The sequence below is a fragment of the Anolis sagrei genome, chromosome 6 (assembly GCF_037176765.1).
Source record: "Anolis sagrei isolate rAnoSag1 chromosome 6, rAnoSag1.mat, whole genome shotgun sequence".
NCBI lineage: Eukaryota > Metazoa > Chordata > Lepidosauria > Squamata > Dactyloidae > Anolis > Anolis sagrei.
Window position 1 is genome coordinate 4,114,630 of NC_090026.1, and position 16,714 is coordinate 4,131,343.

Genomic DNA, 16,714 nt, shown 5'->3' on the forward strand with positions numbered 1-16,714 from the left:
TCACAAGCAACTCCTTTTCCAAGCACTGCAAACAAACCCCTTTTTACTTACTCATATATTATTGTGTGTTTACATATATATATAGATGAGATATGCAATATATTCTTCTTATATACTGTCATGTTTTTTCTGTTTTCAAACAAACCCAAGTCATGAACCAGGTCCCCCCACTTTTTGCCACGTCGCCCACCTAAAACTGAACCCCAAATTTTAGTTTGTGACCCCCAAACCCCAATTTCGACCCCAATTCCTACAATTTAACCCCACTATTTTAAGGGATCCCTTTTCAGCTCTATAGGCACCCCAAAATCCTCCCCCTTTCCCAATTGTGACAAATGACACCCCCAAATCCTGTGCTTAAAAGCAACAGTCTCATCCTAAACATTAGAGAAAGACCCCTATGGGTTGCATGATGAAGATCAGGGTATCTATGGGGCAGTTTTGGGGGGACATCAGAGAGCTAGACAGCACGACAAAAAAGCTTCATTCTGACTGAACCCCCCTTTTCCCTATTCCACACATATAGACTTCATCTGTTGTCACAACCACCCCAAAACCTGCTATTTAGCCCCTTTTCCAAACACAATCACCCCAAAAAGGAAGGAGGACCCCAAAATCATTCCCCTCTAAGCACTGCTACCATTTATCTCTGTATATTAACACTGCTTCCCCCCCCCCATGCAGGATACGCCCCCATTGCTTTGCATTGTGCTTCGACCTGTGATCCCCTTCCATGCAGCCCCCCAATAAACCCACTACTCCTTTTCTCTGGTCCCCAAATCTTTCCTCTGCATTCCTCTCCAAGGAAATTGGGATTTTTTTAAAAACGATGCCATCTTTTCTAGCCAACTCTTGGCATTTTGCCTCTTGGCCTTTCTTTCTACTTTCTCGGTGGAATAGGGGTCCGAAGCCCCCCAAAGCTGCACTGCTTGGCCCTTATTCAACAACAACAACAACAACAACATTATGCTTTCATTGATTCACAAGCAGTCATAATCACCGTCATCTCTACTCTTGTCATTTTGACTTTTGACTCCGACCCCCCTTTCTCTATAAGACAGGGGTCCTCACTTCCCCATGGAAACATTGTTTGGACCCCATTAAATCATCATCTCACCATCACCACCACCACCATCATCATCTTCATCATCATCTTCTTCATCATCATCATCTCTACTCTTGGCATTTTGCCTTTTGACTCTGACTCCCCTTTTCTCTATAAGACAAGGGTCCTGACCTCCCCATGGAAACATTGCTTGGACGCCATTAAATCAGGGTTATCATCATCACCATCTTCTTCTTCATCATCATCATCATTTCTACTCTTGGCATTTTGCCTTTTGACTCTGACCCCCCCCCCCCTTTCTCTATATGACAAGGGTCCTGACCTCCCCATGGAAACATTGCTTGGACCCCATTAAATCATAGTCATCACCGTCACTATCACCATGACCATCACCACCATCATCATCATCCCTGCTCTTGGCATTTTTCCTTTGGATTCTGACCCCCCCCCCCCCCTTTCTCTATAAGACAGGGATCCTGACCTCCCCATGGAAACACTGCTTGGACCCCATTAAATCAGGGTTATCATCATCATCATCACCATCACCACCACCATCATCTTCGTCATCACCATCATCATCTCTACTCTTGGCATTTTGCCTTTTGACTCTGACTCCCCTTTTCTCTATAAGACAAGGGTCTTGGCCTCCCCATGGAAACATTGCTTGGACCCCATTAAATCATCCTCATCCTCACTATCATCATCTTCTACTTCATCATCTTCTTCATCATCATCATCATCTCTACTCTTGGCATTTTGCCTTTTGACTCTGGCACCCCCTTTCTCTATATGGCAAGGGTCCTGACCTCCCCTTGGAAACATTGCTTGGACCCCATTAAATAATAGTCACCACCGTCACTATCACCATGACCATCACCACCATCACCTCCATCATCATCTCTACTCTTGGCATTTTACCTTTTAACTATGATCCCTTTTCTGTATAAAACAGGGGTCCTGACCTCCCCATGGAAACACTACTTGGACCCCATCAAAGTATGGTCATCATCATCATCATCACCCTCACCATCACCACCACCAATACCATCATCATCATCATCATCATCATCATCATCATCATCATCATCTCTACTCTTGGCATTTTGCCTTTTGACTCTGACTCCCCCTTTCTCTATAAGGCAGGGGTCCTGACCTCCCCATGGAAACACTGCTTGGACCCCATTAAATCATCCTCATCCTCACTATCATCATCTTCTACTTCATCATCATCATCAACAACAACAACATCATCCCTTCTCTTGGCATTTTGCCTTTTGACTCTGAACCCCCTTTTCTATATAAAACTGGGGTCTTAACACAGCAATGGCAACATCACTTGTGCCCCCAACAACAACAACAACAACAACAACAACAACCATCATCATTCCAACTCTTGGTATGTTCCCTTTTGCTTCTTCCCCCTATGACAGAAGTCCTAACGCTCCTTAGCCCTTAGACACATCACTTGTTCCTAATGATAACAAATAATAATAATAATAATAATAATAATAATAATAATAATACAGCATCCAGGCGACTACCGTGAGCAGATGGCGTTGCTTCTTTGCCTTCCGGACATTGCTGATGAAGCGTCGTCCCATCTTCTTGGCGTACCAGACAGACACAAACATGGTGCCCCTTTTGGAAGGGGAGGGGGGCACCGCTTGGCCTTGATTGACAGGCGAGCAAGTCCTCCGGCCCCCTCCTCACTTGGTTCCAAAACCCTTAAGCTTTGCTATATACTGCTGTATATATATCTCCTAATTCTGCCCACCTTCCTCCTTGAAAAAAATAAATTAGGGAGATGGGCAGTCCTTGCTGTCTTTCCTTGGACCATATCAGAAAGGAAAAAGTAAGAGGGTGGGGGGGACCCTTATGGAGGGAAGAACTACATCTCTCTGCTTTTTTAGAGAGGGAGGTGAAGCTGGTCTTTATGGGGAGGGGGCATCAGAGAAAGAAAAGGTCCGTAGTCGTCACCATTGCCTCTTCCTCCTCCTCCGTAGCCGCCAGCGCAGCATCCTTCCCTGCTTTTACTCCTCCTCCTTCTCCTTTTTCTCCTTCCTTCCTTCCTTCCTTCTTTCCTCCCTTCTCTCTCCCTGTCAGGTGGACAGAAAAGAGGCAGCGCAGCCAAACACAATATCCCTCCCCCAAGCCTCCCCCCCCCCTTCTATCTCCCTCTGTGCTCAATGGGCCAGAAAGAATTCAATAAAAAAAGGAGGAAGGAGGAAGGAGGGAGGAAAGGAGGAGGAGAAAAAACAGGTGGAATAGGAAATTTCCATTGAGATGGCATACTCAATGGTAGAGACTGCATACAAGCACACACTTTATGTGTGTATATATATACACACACAGAGTATCTATCTATATCAGACACAGGCAAACTTTGGCCCTCCAGGTGTTTTGGACTTCAACTCCTACAATTCCTAGCAGCCTACCACACCTGGAATATTGTGTCCAATTCTGGGCACCACAATTGAAGAGAGATATTGACAAGCTGGAATGTGTCCAGAGGAGGGCGAGTAAAATGATCAAGGGTCTGGAGAACAAGCCCTATGAGGAGCGGCTTAAGGAGCAGGGCATGTTTAGCCTGAAGAAGAGAAGGCTGAGAGGAGATATGATAGCCATGTATAAATATGTGAGAGGAAGCCACAGGGAGGAGGAGGGAGCCAGCTTGTTTTCTGCTTTCCTGGAGACTAGGATGCGGAACAATGGCTTCAAACTACAAGAGAGGAGATTCCATCTGAACATGAGGAAGAACTTCCTGACTGTGAGAGCCGTTCAGCAGTGGAACTCTCTGCCCCGGAGTGTGGCGGAGGCTCCTTCTTTGGAAGCTTTTAAGCAGAGGCTGGATGACCATCTGTTAGGGGTGATTTGAATGCAATATTCCTGCTTCTTGGCAGAATGGGGTTGGACTGGATGGCCCAGGAGGTCTCTTCCAACTCTTTGATTCTATGATTCTACATAACACCTGTTATGCAGGTGTTACGTTCCAGGACCACCCGCAAAAAGTGAAAATCCGCAAAGTAGGGATGCTCTCTCTCTCTCTCTCTCTATATATATATATATATAATAGAATCATAGAGTTGGAAGAGACTTCATGGGCCATCCAGTTCAACCCATTCTAAGAAGCAAGAAAATTGCATTCAGATGTTACATTCCAGGACCACCTGTGAAAAGTGAAAATCCACAAGATAGGGATGCTCTCTTTCTCTCTCTCTCTCTATATATATATATATATATATATATAATATCATAGAATCCTAGAGTTGGAAGAGACCTCATGGGCCATGCAGTCCAACCCCTTCCAAGAGGCAGGAAAATTGCATTCAGGTGTTATGTTCCAGGACCACCCACGAAAAGTGAAAATCCGCAAAGTAGGGACAATATATATATATATATATATATATATATATATATCCTAGAGTTGGAAGAGTCCTCATGGGCCATGCAGTCCAGCCCCTTCCAAGAACCAGGAAAATTGCACTGAGATGTTGTATTCCAGGACCACCCACAAAAAGTGAAAATCCACGAAGTAGGGATGCTCCCCCCCCCTCTCTCTATATATATATATAATATAGAACCATAGAGTTGGAAGAGACCTCATGGGCCATGCAGTCCAACCCCTTCCAAGAACCAGGAAATTGCACTGAGATGTTACATTCCAGGACCACCCACAAAAAGTGGAAATCCACGAAGTAGGGACGCTCCCCCCTCCCCATACATATAATATCATAGAATCATATAGTTGGAAGAGACCTCATGGGCCGTACAGTCCAACCCCTGCCAAGAAGTAGGAAAATTGCACTGAGGTGTTACGTTCCAGGACCACCCACGAAAAGTGAAAATCTGCAAAGTAGGGATGCTCTCTCTCTCTCTCTCTCTCTCTCTATATATATATAATATCATAGAATCATAGAGACCTCATGGGCCATCCAGTCCAACCCCCTGCCAGGAAAATTGCATTCAAAGCACCCCCGACAGATGGCCATCCAGCCCCTGTTTTATATATATATATATGATTCCGAGGGTGAGGCAGAAGCAAGGGGAGATTTAAAGGCACCACGCAACTTTTTTTTTTTTTGCTAGCTATAAGGAAGGGGCTGTAAGGACATGATTTATATACTGTTTTGTATCTCCCCTCTCTCTTTTTTATGATTTGTTGCTTCTCCATCGTTGCCAGGAGGCAAAAACCCGCAAAACAGCGAATCCGCGAAAAGCGAACCACGAAGTAGCGAGGGAACACTGTATATGTATATGAGGTTTCTGCACATAAATTGGGGTTCAATCTGGTCAGAGCAAGAATACAGGCGGGGAAAATTAAAAACTGGAAGGGAATTAATGCAAAGGTCCAGCTGCGGTTGCAAAGGGAAGCCACCAGGTGGCGGCCTGATACTGCAGCTGTCAATCCTGGCACACTTTTGAGGGGGAGTTAAAAGTGGGGAAGGTATGGTTGAAGGAATGAATGGAGTTGGAAAGGAGTGAGAAGACCCGAAGGTGGAAGGAAAAGAAGAGAAAGAAAGGCCTCCTCCTGGAATAGGGTCCCAACTTCAGCAGGCTCTTCTCTGCAACACTGTCATTGAAACCAAATGGGGAAACCCACATGGTATAGCATAGGGCTGACTGGGGTTGGACTGGATGACTCTTGGATGCTCCTTCCAATTCCATGGTTCTATGCTCTGTCTATTTATCTATCCATCCATCCATCTGAGAGAGTGGGACTGGTGGACCCTTAAGGTATCTAGATCCACGATTCTAGATACCTTCTAGATCCACGACTCTGTCCAGCCATCCAGCCATCCATCCATCCATCCATCTTAGACAGTTGGACTGGATGACCCTTGAGAAATGTTCCAACTCCAAGAGACTGACCGACTGACTGACTGACTGACTGTCTGTCTGTCTGTGTCTGTCTATCTATCTATCTATCTATCTATCTATCTATTGAGGTGTTGGACTGGATGGCCCTTCCCATGAATGTTGGACTGGATGGCCCTTTCCATGGATTGGATGTCGCTTGGATATTCCTTCCAATGCTTTTATTCTCTCTCTCTCTCTCTCTTAGGGAGGTCTAGCTGGAAATCCATGAGTTTATGAATCTATCTATCCAACTATCATCTCATGGAGTTTGATTAGATAACCCTTGGGGTCTACCTACCTACCTACCTATCTATCTTAGGAGGTTGGACTGGATGGTTCTGAGGTTTCTTCCAACTCTAAAATTCTATCTATCTATCTATCTATCTATCTGTCCATCCATCCATCCATCCATCCATCCATCCATCTGCCTATTGAGGGTTGGTCTGGATGACTTTTGGGTTCTCTTCCAATTCCATGATTTTCATTCTAGCTCTCTGTTACTTAGAGAGGGTTTGACGTATGATCTTTGGTGGGTCCCTTCCATTTCCATGGTTCTATAAATCTTTCTATCTTTTTTTTATCTATCCATCCATCCATTCACCTATTGAGGGGTTGATTTGGATGACCTTTGGGTTATCTTCCATATTTTCACTCTAGCTCTCTCTCTCTCTCTTTTAAGGGGGTTGGACTGGTGTCTTCCATCTCCATGGTTCTATCTATCTATTTTTCAGCTATCATCTCATGAAGTTTGACTAGATGACCCTTGGGATTTGTCTACCTATCTCTCTACCTTAGGAGAGTTGGACTGGATGGTTCTTTAGGTTTCTTCCAACTCTAGAATTCTATCTATCTATCCATCCATCCATTTGTCTATTGAGGAATTGGTCTGGATGACTTTTGGGTTCTCTTCCAATTCCATGATTTTCATTCTAGCTGTCTGTTACTTAGGGAGAGTTTGACAGATGACCTTTGGTGGGTCTCTTCCACCTCCATGGTTCTACAATCTTTCTATCTTTTCTTAATCTATCCATTCACATATTGAGGGGTTGATCTGGATGACCTTTGGGTTATCTTCCATATTTTCACTCTAGCTCTCTCTCTCTCTCTCTCTCTCTCAAGGGGGTTGGACTAGTCTTGTCCATCTCTATGGTTCTATCTATCTATCTTTCAGCTATCATCACATGCGGTTTGACTAGATGACCCTTGGAGTTTGTCTACCTATCTCTCTACATTAGGAGAGTTGGACTGGATGGCTCTTGAGGTCTCTTCCGACTCTAGAATTCTATCTATCTATCTATCTATCTATCTATCTATCTATCTATCTATCTCTATCTATCTATCTATCATCTATCATCTATCTATCTATCTTCCATCCATCCATCCATTCCCCTATTGAGGGGTTGATCAGGATGACCTCTGGGTTATCTTCCATGATTTTCATTCTAGCTCTCTCTCTCTCTTAAGGGGGTTGGACTGGTCTCTTCCATCTCCATGGTTCTATCTATCTATTTTTCAGCTATCATCTCATGGTGTTTGACTAGATGACCCTTGGGGTTTGTTTACTTATCTCTCTACCTTAGGAGAGTTGGACTGGATGGCTCTTTTGGTTTCTTCCACCTCTAGGATTCCATCCATCCATCCACCCACCTATTAAGGGGTTGGTCTAGATGACCTTTGGGTTCTCCTACAACTCCATGATTTACATTCCACCTCTCTCTTTCTCTCTCTCTCTCTTAAGGGGGTTGGACTGGTCTCTTCCATCTCCATGGTTCTATCTATCTATTTTTCAGCTATCATCGAGTTTGACTAGATGACCCTTGGGGTTTGTCTACCTATCCTCTACCTTAGGAGAGTTGTACTGGATGGCTCTTTAAGTTTCTTCCAACTAGGATTCTATTGATCTATCCATCCATCCATCCATCCATCTGTCTATTGAGGGGTTGGTCTGGATGATCTTTGGGTTCTCCTACAACTCTATGATTTACATTCCAGCTCTCTCTTTCTCTCTCTCTCTCTCTCTCTTAGGGAGGTTGGACTGGATGACCTTTGGTGGGTATTTTCCATCTCTATGGTTCTATGTATCTATCTATCTGTCTATTCACCCACCCTCCTATCAAGGTTAGTCTGAATGACCTTTGGGTTCTCTTCTAACTCCATGATTCGCATTCTGTCTCTCTCTCTCTCTTATGGGGATGGAATGGATGACCTTTGGTGGGTCTTTTCCATCTCCGTGGTTCTATGAATCTATCTGTCTGTCTGTCTATCCTCCCACCCATCCACCTATCAAGGTTAGTCTGAATGATCTTTGGGTTCTCTTCTAACTCCATGATTCGCATTCTGTCTCTCTCTCTCTTATGGGGATGGACTGGATGACCTTTGGTGGGTCTTTTCCATCTCCGTGGTTCTATGAATCTATCTGTCTGTCTGTCTGTCTGTCTATCCATAAACCCATCCACCTATCAAGGTTAGTCTGAATGACCTTTGGGTTCTCTTCTAACTCCATGATTCGCATTCTGTCTCTCTCTCTCTTATGGGGATGGACTGGATGACCTTTGGTGGGTCTTTTCCATCTCCGTGGTTCTATGAATCTATCTGTCTGTCTGTCTATCTGTCTATCCATAAACCCACCCACCTATCAAGGTTAGTCTGAATGACCTTTGGATTCTCTTCTAACTCCATGATTCACGTTCTGTCTCTCTCTCTCTTAGGGGGATGGACTGGATGACCTTTGGTGGGTCTTTTCCATCTCCATGGTTCTATGAATCTAGCTATCTATCTATTTATCTGTCAATCTGTCTATCCACCCACCCATCCACCTATCAAGGTTAGTCTGAATGACCTTTGGGTTCTCTTCTAACTCCATGATTCACGTTCTGTCTCTCTCTCTCTTAGGGGGATGGACTGGATGACCTTTGGTGGGTCTTTTCCATCTCCGTGGTTCTATGAATCTATCTATCTACCTACCTGTCTATCTGTCTGTCTGTCCACAAAACCACCCACCTATCAAGGTTAGTCTGAATGACCTTTGGGTTCTCTTCTAACTCCATGATTCGCATTCTGTCTCCCTCTCTCTTAGGGGGATGGACTGGATGACCTTTGGTGGGTCTTTTCCATCTCCATGGTTCTATGAATCTATCTGTCTGTCTGTCTATCCTCCCACCCATCCACCTATCAAGGTTAGTCTGAATGACCTTTGGGTTCTCTTCTAACTCCATGATTCACATTCTGTATCCCTCTCTCTTAGGGGGATGGACTGGATGACCTTTGAGGGCCTCTTCCATCTCCACGATCCATCTTGATTCATCTCTCTCTCTCTCTCTCTCTCTCTCTCGCCCTCTGCCAGCCCTTGGCTAATTGGATTCCCATCAGGGGCCCGGCCTGTGAGGTCAGCTCTCCTGAGGATGGGATTAAGAGTCCGCAGGGAGGGAAGGTGAGGGCGTGCGAGGAGGAGGAGGGCCTGGATCTTGGCCCAGGACTCACACTCACACCACCGCCAGGCCTTCGCACACATTAAACCATGATCCATTCCCAAGCTGCAAGAAGACGCGTTGATAAGCCATCCATTACGAAAGCAAGCTCAGCTCCAGAGCAACAGAACAACCAAGGTGTGCGTCTACACCGGGCATGGGACAACTTGGGCCCTCCCTCCAGGTGTTTTGGACTTCAAGGTGGATCTGTAATTGGTTAAGTGGACGAACACAAAGAGTGCTCACTAATGCTTCCTCTTCATCTTGGAAAGAAGTGACAAGCGGAGTGCCACAAGCAGGGTTCCCCCCTGGGCCCGGTCCTGTTCAACATCTTGATTAATGACTTAGATGAAGGGCTAGAAGGCAGGATCATCAAGTTTGCAGATGACACCAAATTGGGAGGGAGAGCCAAGACTCCAGAGGACAGGAGCAGAATTCAAAACAATCTTGACAGATTAGAGAGATGGGCCAAAACTAACAAAATGAAGTTCAACAGTGACAAATGCAAGATACTCCACTTTGGCAGAAAAAATGAAATGCAAAGATACAGAATGGGGGACAATGCCTGGCTCGAGAGCAGTACGTGTGAAAAAGATCTTGGAGTCCTCGTGGACAACAAGTTAAACATGAGCCAACAATGTGATGTGGCAGCAAAAAAAACCAATGGGATTTTGGCCTGCATCAATAGGAGCATAGTGTCTAGATCTAAGGAAGTAATGCTACCCCTCTATTCTGCTTTGGTTAGACCACATCTGGAATATTGTGTCCAATTCTGGGCACCACAATTCAAGAGAGATATTGACAAGCTGGAATGTGTCCAGAGGAGGGTGACTAAAATGATCAAGGGTCTGGAGAACAAGCCCTATGAGGAGCGGCTTAGGGAACTGGGCATGTTTAGCCTGAAGAAGAGAAGGCTGAGAGGAGATATGATGAGAGCCATGTATAAATATGTGAGAGGAAGCCACAGGGAGGAGGAGGGAGCAAGCTTGTTTTCTGCTTCCTTGGAGACTAGGACGCAATGGGACAATGGCTTCAAACTACAAGAGAGGAGATTCCATCTGAACATGAGGAAGAACTTCCTGACTGTGAGAGCTGTTCAGCAGTGGAACTCTCTGCCCCGGAGTGTGGTGGAGGCTCCTTCTTTGGAAGCTTTTAAGCAGAGGCTGGATGGCCATCTGTCAGGGGTGATTTGAATGCAATATTCCTGCTTCTTGGCAGAATGGGGTTGGACTGGATGGCCCATGAGGTCTCTTCCAACTCTTTGATTCTATGATTCTATGATTCTATGAACTCCCACAATTCCTAACAGCCGGTAGGCTGTTAGGAATTGTGGGAGTTGAAGTCCAAAACACCTGGAGGGAGGGCCCAAGCTGGCCCATGCCTGGTTTAGAATTGACCGATGTATCATATTACTACTTCCATATTGCAAAAGTATAATCAATAAGGACGATCTTCTCTACCTTTCCTTCCTCTTCCATTTTCTAGCTGGAGCCTTTTTAGCAGCATCAGCACTCCATTCAAAACAGTGCCGGAGAAAGCTTGGGTGCATCTCCACTGCAGAAGTAATCCAGTTTGACACCTTGTGAACAGCCTTGGCTCAATATTATGGCATACTGGGAGTTGTAGTTTAACCTTTGGTGAATCTTGAGATTTACCACCAAACTACAACTCGCAGAAATCCATAGCCGTGAGCGTCAGCAGTTAAAAGCGGTGTCAAACCGCATTAATTCCGCCGTGCAGACGCACCCCAAGGCAGCTTTCAGCACCGAAGAAATAGCAGAAAAGGGTTTGCTGCTTGGGTTTTGTAACTGGTTAGATTCAGGAAGGATGCCTTCGAAACCAAGATGCCTTTGTGTTCCTGCCAAGGATTTTGAAAGCAGATGTCTCTTATGTAAGACCAGGCAGAACTTGCCATTTCAGCTAACTTTAGACACGTCACGTTGGGCGCATCTGCACTGTGAAATTTAATGCAGATTGACACCGCTTGGACTGCCTCGGAATCCTGGAGTTGTGGTTTTGCAAGCTGCCAAAGAGTGCAAACTACAACTCCCTTGGAATCCTGGAGTTGTGGTTTTGCAAGCTGCCAAAGAGTGCAAACTACAACTCCCCCTGAATCCTGGAGTTGTGGTTTTGCAAGCTGCCAAAGAGTGCAAACTACAACTCCTTCTGAATCCTGGAGTTGTGGTTTTGCAAGCTGCCAAAGAGTGCAAACTACAACTCCCTCGGAATCCTGGAGTTGCGGTTTTGCAAGCTGCCAAAGAGTGCAAACTACAACTCCCTCTGAATCCTGGAGTTGCGGTTTTGCAAGCTGCCAAAGAGTGCAAACTACAACTCCCTCTGAATCCTGGAGTTGTGGTTTTGCAAGCTGCCAAAGTGTGCAAACTACAACTCCCTCTGAATCCTGGAGTTGCGGTTTTGCAAGCTGCCAAAGAGTGCAAACTACAACTCCCTCTGAATCCTGGAGTTGCGGTTTTGCAAGCTGCCAAAGTGTGCAAACTACAACTCCCTCTGAATCCTGGAGTTGTGGTTTTGCAAGCTGCCAAAGAGTGCAAACTACAACTCCCTCTGAATCCTGGAGTTGTGGTTTTGCAAGCTGCCAAAGAGTGCAACTCCTTCTGAATCCTGGAGTTGTGGTTTTGCAAGCTGCCAAAGAGTGCAAACTACAACTCCTTCTGAATCCTGGAGTTGTAGTTTTGCAAGCTGCCAAAGAGTGCAAACTACAACTCCCTCAGAATCCTGGTGTTGTGGTTTTGCAAGCTGCCAAAGAGTGCAAACTACAACTCCTTCTGAATCCTGGAGTTGTGCTTTTGCAAGCTGCCAAAGAGTGCAAACTACAACTCCTTCTGAATCCTGGAGTTGTAGTTTTGCAAGCTGCCAAAGAGTGCAAACTACAACTCCCTCTGAATCCTGGAGTTGTGGTTTTGCAAGCTCTTTGACCCCTTCTGCCAAAGAGTGCAAACTACAACTCCCATGAGTCCACAGCCTTGAGCCTTACAAAAGGGACTTCTCTCAGTTATATCTCTTGGAATCCCAAAGCACTGGGGACATGCAGACTGGGGGATTCTGGGAGCGGAAGTACAAGAAAGTGACTTTGGCAAACTTTTGCAAATTCTAAACTTGTCACCAAAATCAATAAATGAAGGCGAGGGAAACCCATCAACTTAAAAGCCAGCAAACTGTAAAACTAGGATACCAACAGCAGGATTAAAACTCTTATCTTAATAGCATTGCTAGCAAGAGGATTCTGGGAGTTGTAGTCCCAACTAAGTCACTTTCCCATTCACAAGTAATTTCTAATAACAACATGCCGGGACTCACAAAGTCGGAAAAGGAGCCCTTCAAATACGGAATATTTATTGGGTTGCTGTAAGTTTTCCAGGCTGTATGGCAATGTTCCAGAAGCATTCTCTCCTGACGTTTTGCCCACATCTATGGCAGGCATACTCTGTACCTAGTACTATTTGAAAATGAATCAAAATAATACAATAATAATAATGAGTATTCAATGTGTTATCCAAGGCTTTCATAGCCGGAATCACTGGATTGCTGTAAGTTTTCCAGGCTGTCCGGCCATGTTCCAGAAGCATTCTCTCCTGATGTTTCGGCCACATCTATGGCAGGCATCCTCAGAGGTTGTGAGGTCTGTTGGAAACGAAACAAGTGGGGTTTACATCTCTGTAGAATATCCAGGGTGGGAGAAAGAACTCTTGTTTGTTGGAGGCAAGTGCGAATGTTGCAAATGGCCACCTTCATTAGCACTGAATGGCCCTCCAGCTTCAAAGCCTGGCTGCTTCCTGCCCAGGGGAATCCTTTGTTGGGGGTGTTTCCTGTTTGGCATACCCCTGTTTTTTGAGTGTTGCTCTTTATGAATTCCAGATAGGAAACAATCAGAGACAGCTTCCCAACAAAGGATTCCCCCAGGCAGGAAGCAGCCAGTCTTTCAAGCTGCAAGGCCATTCACTGCTAATGAAGGTGGCCATTTGCAACATTCGCACTTGCCTCTGACAGACAAGAGTTCTTTCCCCCACCCTGGACATTCTATAGGGCTTTGAAGCTGCAAGGCCATTCACTGCTAATCAAGCTGTCCAACGACAACATTCACACTTGTCTCAAACAGACAAGAGTTATTTCTCCCACCCTGGGACATTCCACAGATATATAAACCTCACTTGCCTCGTTTCCAACAGACCTCACAACCTCTGAGGATGCCTGCCATAGAAGTGAGCGAAACATCAGGAGAGAATGCTTCTGGAACATAGCCAGACAGCCCGGAAAACTCACAGCAATCCAGTGATTCCAGCCATGAAAGCCCTGGACAACACATTGAATACTCATTATTATTATTGTATTATTTTGTATTATTATTATCATTATTAATATTCTGTGTTGTTGTTATTGTTGTTGTCATATATCGCTTGATTTCCTTAAAGAGTCCCAAAACACTGAACAGTGGGAAGAACAACACAATATGGTCTTAAAAACCTAAAGACCATAAACATCCGTATACGAGAATTAAACCTAGTGCTATTTAAATATGAATAATTTAGACCATTAAAATCATTCAAGACAATTTAAATGACACAACACAACCTGACTCGGTCTTAACACTTACTTTAATAACATTATGATGAATTTATATTCATAATATATTTATATTCAGGAGATAATGTTTCTGGAACATGGCCAGACAGCCTGGAAAACTCACAGCAACCCAGTAATTCCGGCCATGAAAGCCTTCGACAACATATTATTATTATTATTATTATTATTATTATTATTACATCTATAGTTCTGAATATTACAAATAGGAACAATTTCAAAGAACACAACCTTCCATAAAAAAATCACATTTACCCTCTGTATAAACCGAATTATTTTAGATGCTTTGCACCTCAATGCAGAGATAAAAGCAGGATAACAACAACAACAACAACAACAACAATAAATGGTAAAAGCAAGGCACACTCTGGACTCCTGTGTATGTGCTATGGATACCATTATATTATTATTATTATTATTATTATTATTATTATTATTACTATTATTATTATTATTAGGATTGGATCTCCATTACATACACACAGAAATCCAGAGTGATTCATGGCCGGAATCACTGGGTTGCTGTGAGTTTTCCAGGCTGTCTGGCCATGTTCCAGAAGCATTCTCTCCTGACGTTTCGCCCACATCTATGGCAGGCATCCTCAGAGATTGTGATGTCTGTTGGAAACTAGGAAAATTGGGTTTATAAGTAATATCAACATATTGTCGAAGGCTTTCATGGCCGGAATCACTGGGTTGCTGTGAGTTTTCCGGGCTGTCTGGCCATGTTCCAGAAGCATTCTCTCCTGACGTTTCGCCCACATCTATAGAAGGCATCCTCAGAGGTGGTGAGGTCTGCTGGAAACTAGGAAAATTGGGTTTATATCTCTGTGGAATAATGTCCAAGGTGGGAGAAAGAATTTTTGTCTGCTTGAGGCAACTGTGAATGTTGACATTGGCCACTTTGATTAGCACTGAATGGCCTTCCAGCTTCAGAGCTTGGCTGTCCTCAGAGGCTGTGAGGACACTAGACAAGTGGGGTATATATATATATATATATATATATATATATATATGGAATGTCCTAGGGTAGGAGAAAGAATTCTTGTCTGCTAGAGGCAAGTGTGAATGTTGCAATTGGCCATCTTGATTAGCACTGAATGGCCTTCCATGGCTACTTCCTGCCTGGGGGAATCCTTTGTTGGAAGGTGTTAGCTGGCCCGAATTGTTTCATGCCTGGAATTCATAAAAAGCAACACTAAAAAAACAGGGGAATTCCTGACGTGAAACAATCAGAGCCAGCTAACACTCCCCCAACAAAGGATTCCCCCCCGGCAGGAAGAAGCCAGGCTTTGAATCTGCAAGGCCATTTAGTGCTAATGAAGGTGGCCAACTGCAACATTCAGACTTGCCTCAAGCAGACAAGAGTTCTTTCTCCAGGTGTTTTGGACTTCAACTCCTACAATGAAGCTGCAAGGCCATTCAGTGCTGGTCAAAGTGGTCAATTGCAACATTCAGACTTGCCTCAAGCAGGCAAGAGTTCTTTCTCCAGGTGTTTTGGACTTCAACTCCCACAATGAAGGCCATTCAATGCTAATCAAAGTGGTCAATTGCAACATTCACATTTGCCTCCAACAAACAAGAGTTCTTTCTCCCACCCTGGATGTTATTCCACAGGTATCTAAACCCCACTTGCCTCATTTCCAACAGACCTCACAACCTCTGAGGATGCCTGCCATAGATGTGGGTGAAACATCAGGAGAGAATGCTTCTGGAACACAGCCAGACAGCCTGGAAAACTCACAGCCACCCAGTGATTCCGGCCATGAAAGCCTTCGACAACACAATTATTATTATTATTATTATTATTATTATTATTATTATTATTATTCGGTTGTTGTAGGTTTTTTCAGGCTATATGGCCATGGTCTAGAGGCATTCTCTCCTGACGTTTCGCCTGCATCTATGGCAAGCATCCCCAGAGGTAGTGAGGTCTGTTGGAACTAGGCAAAAGGGTTTATATATCTGTGGAATGAACAGGGTGAGACAAAGGACTCTTGTCTGCTGGAGCTATGTGTGAATGTTTCAACTGACCACCTTGATTAGCATACAATGGCCTGACTGTGCCTAGGGCAAACTTTTGTTGAGAGGTGATTAGATGTCCCTGCCTGCTTCCTCTCTGTTGCCTAATTCCAACAGACCTCACTACCTCTGAGGATGCTTGCCATAGATGCAGGCGAAACATCAGGAGAGAATGCCACTAGAACATGGCCATATAGCCTGAAAAAAACTACAAAAACCCAGTGATTCTGGCCATGAAAGCCTTCGACAATTATTATTATTATTATTATTATTATTATTATTATTATTATTAATATGGTGGGATCTACAAGACATATACATAGAAAGACAGAGCATGTTTCTTTGTTGATGTTATATTATTGTTATTATTATTATTACTACTACAACACCACATGCCTTTCATGCTAATTCACGAATTAATCTACTAATTCTAATGTGTTTTGATTTTAGGTCTATTAAGACTGTCTTTTAATATGTGCAATAATAATAATAATAATAATAATAATAATAATGTTAATAGGAGTGTAATTCATATTGGGTTGTTGTAGGTTTTTCCGGGCTATATGGCCATGTTCTAGAGGCATTTTTCTCCTGACATTTCGCCTGCATCTATGGCAAGCATCCTCAGAGGTTGTGAGGCATCTATGGCAAGCATCCTCACTACCTCTGAGGATGCTTGCCATAGATGCAGGCGAAACGTCAG

The 16,714-nt window shown here is 44.2% G+C and overlaps 1 protein-coding gene across 12 annotated transcripts in view; it reads right to left on the minus strand.

Moving 5' to 3' along the window:
* DLG4 (discs large MAGUK scaffold protein 4) overlaps positions 1-16,714 on the minus strand; it is a 236,365-nt gene that overhangs the window by 57,511 nt on the left and 162,140 nt on the right. The window contains exon 1 of one of the 12 annotated variants that reach the window (XM_060779897.2): positions 2,608-3,150. The exons of the other annotated variants lie outside the window; for them this stretch is intronic. Within the exon in view, the coding sequence (XP_060635880.1) occupies positions 2,608-2,697 (90 nt within the window). The 5' untranslated portion in view covers positions 2,698-3,150. Of the gene's footprint in view, positions 1-2,607; positions 3,151-16,714 lie in introns of those variants that run through there. 12 annotated transcript variants of the gene reach the window in all.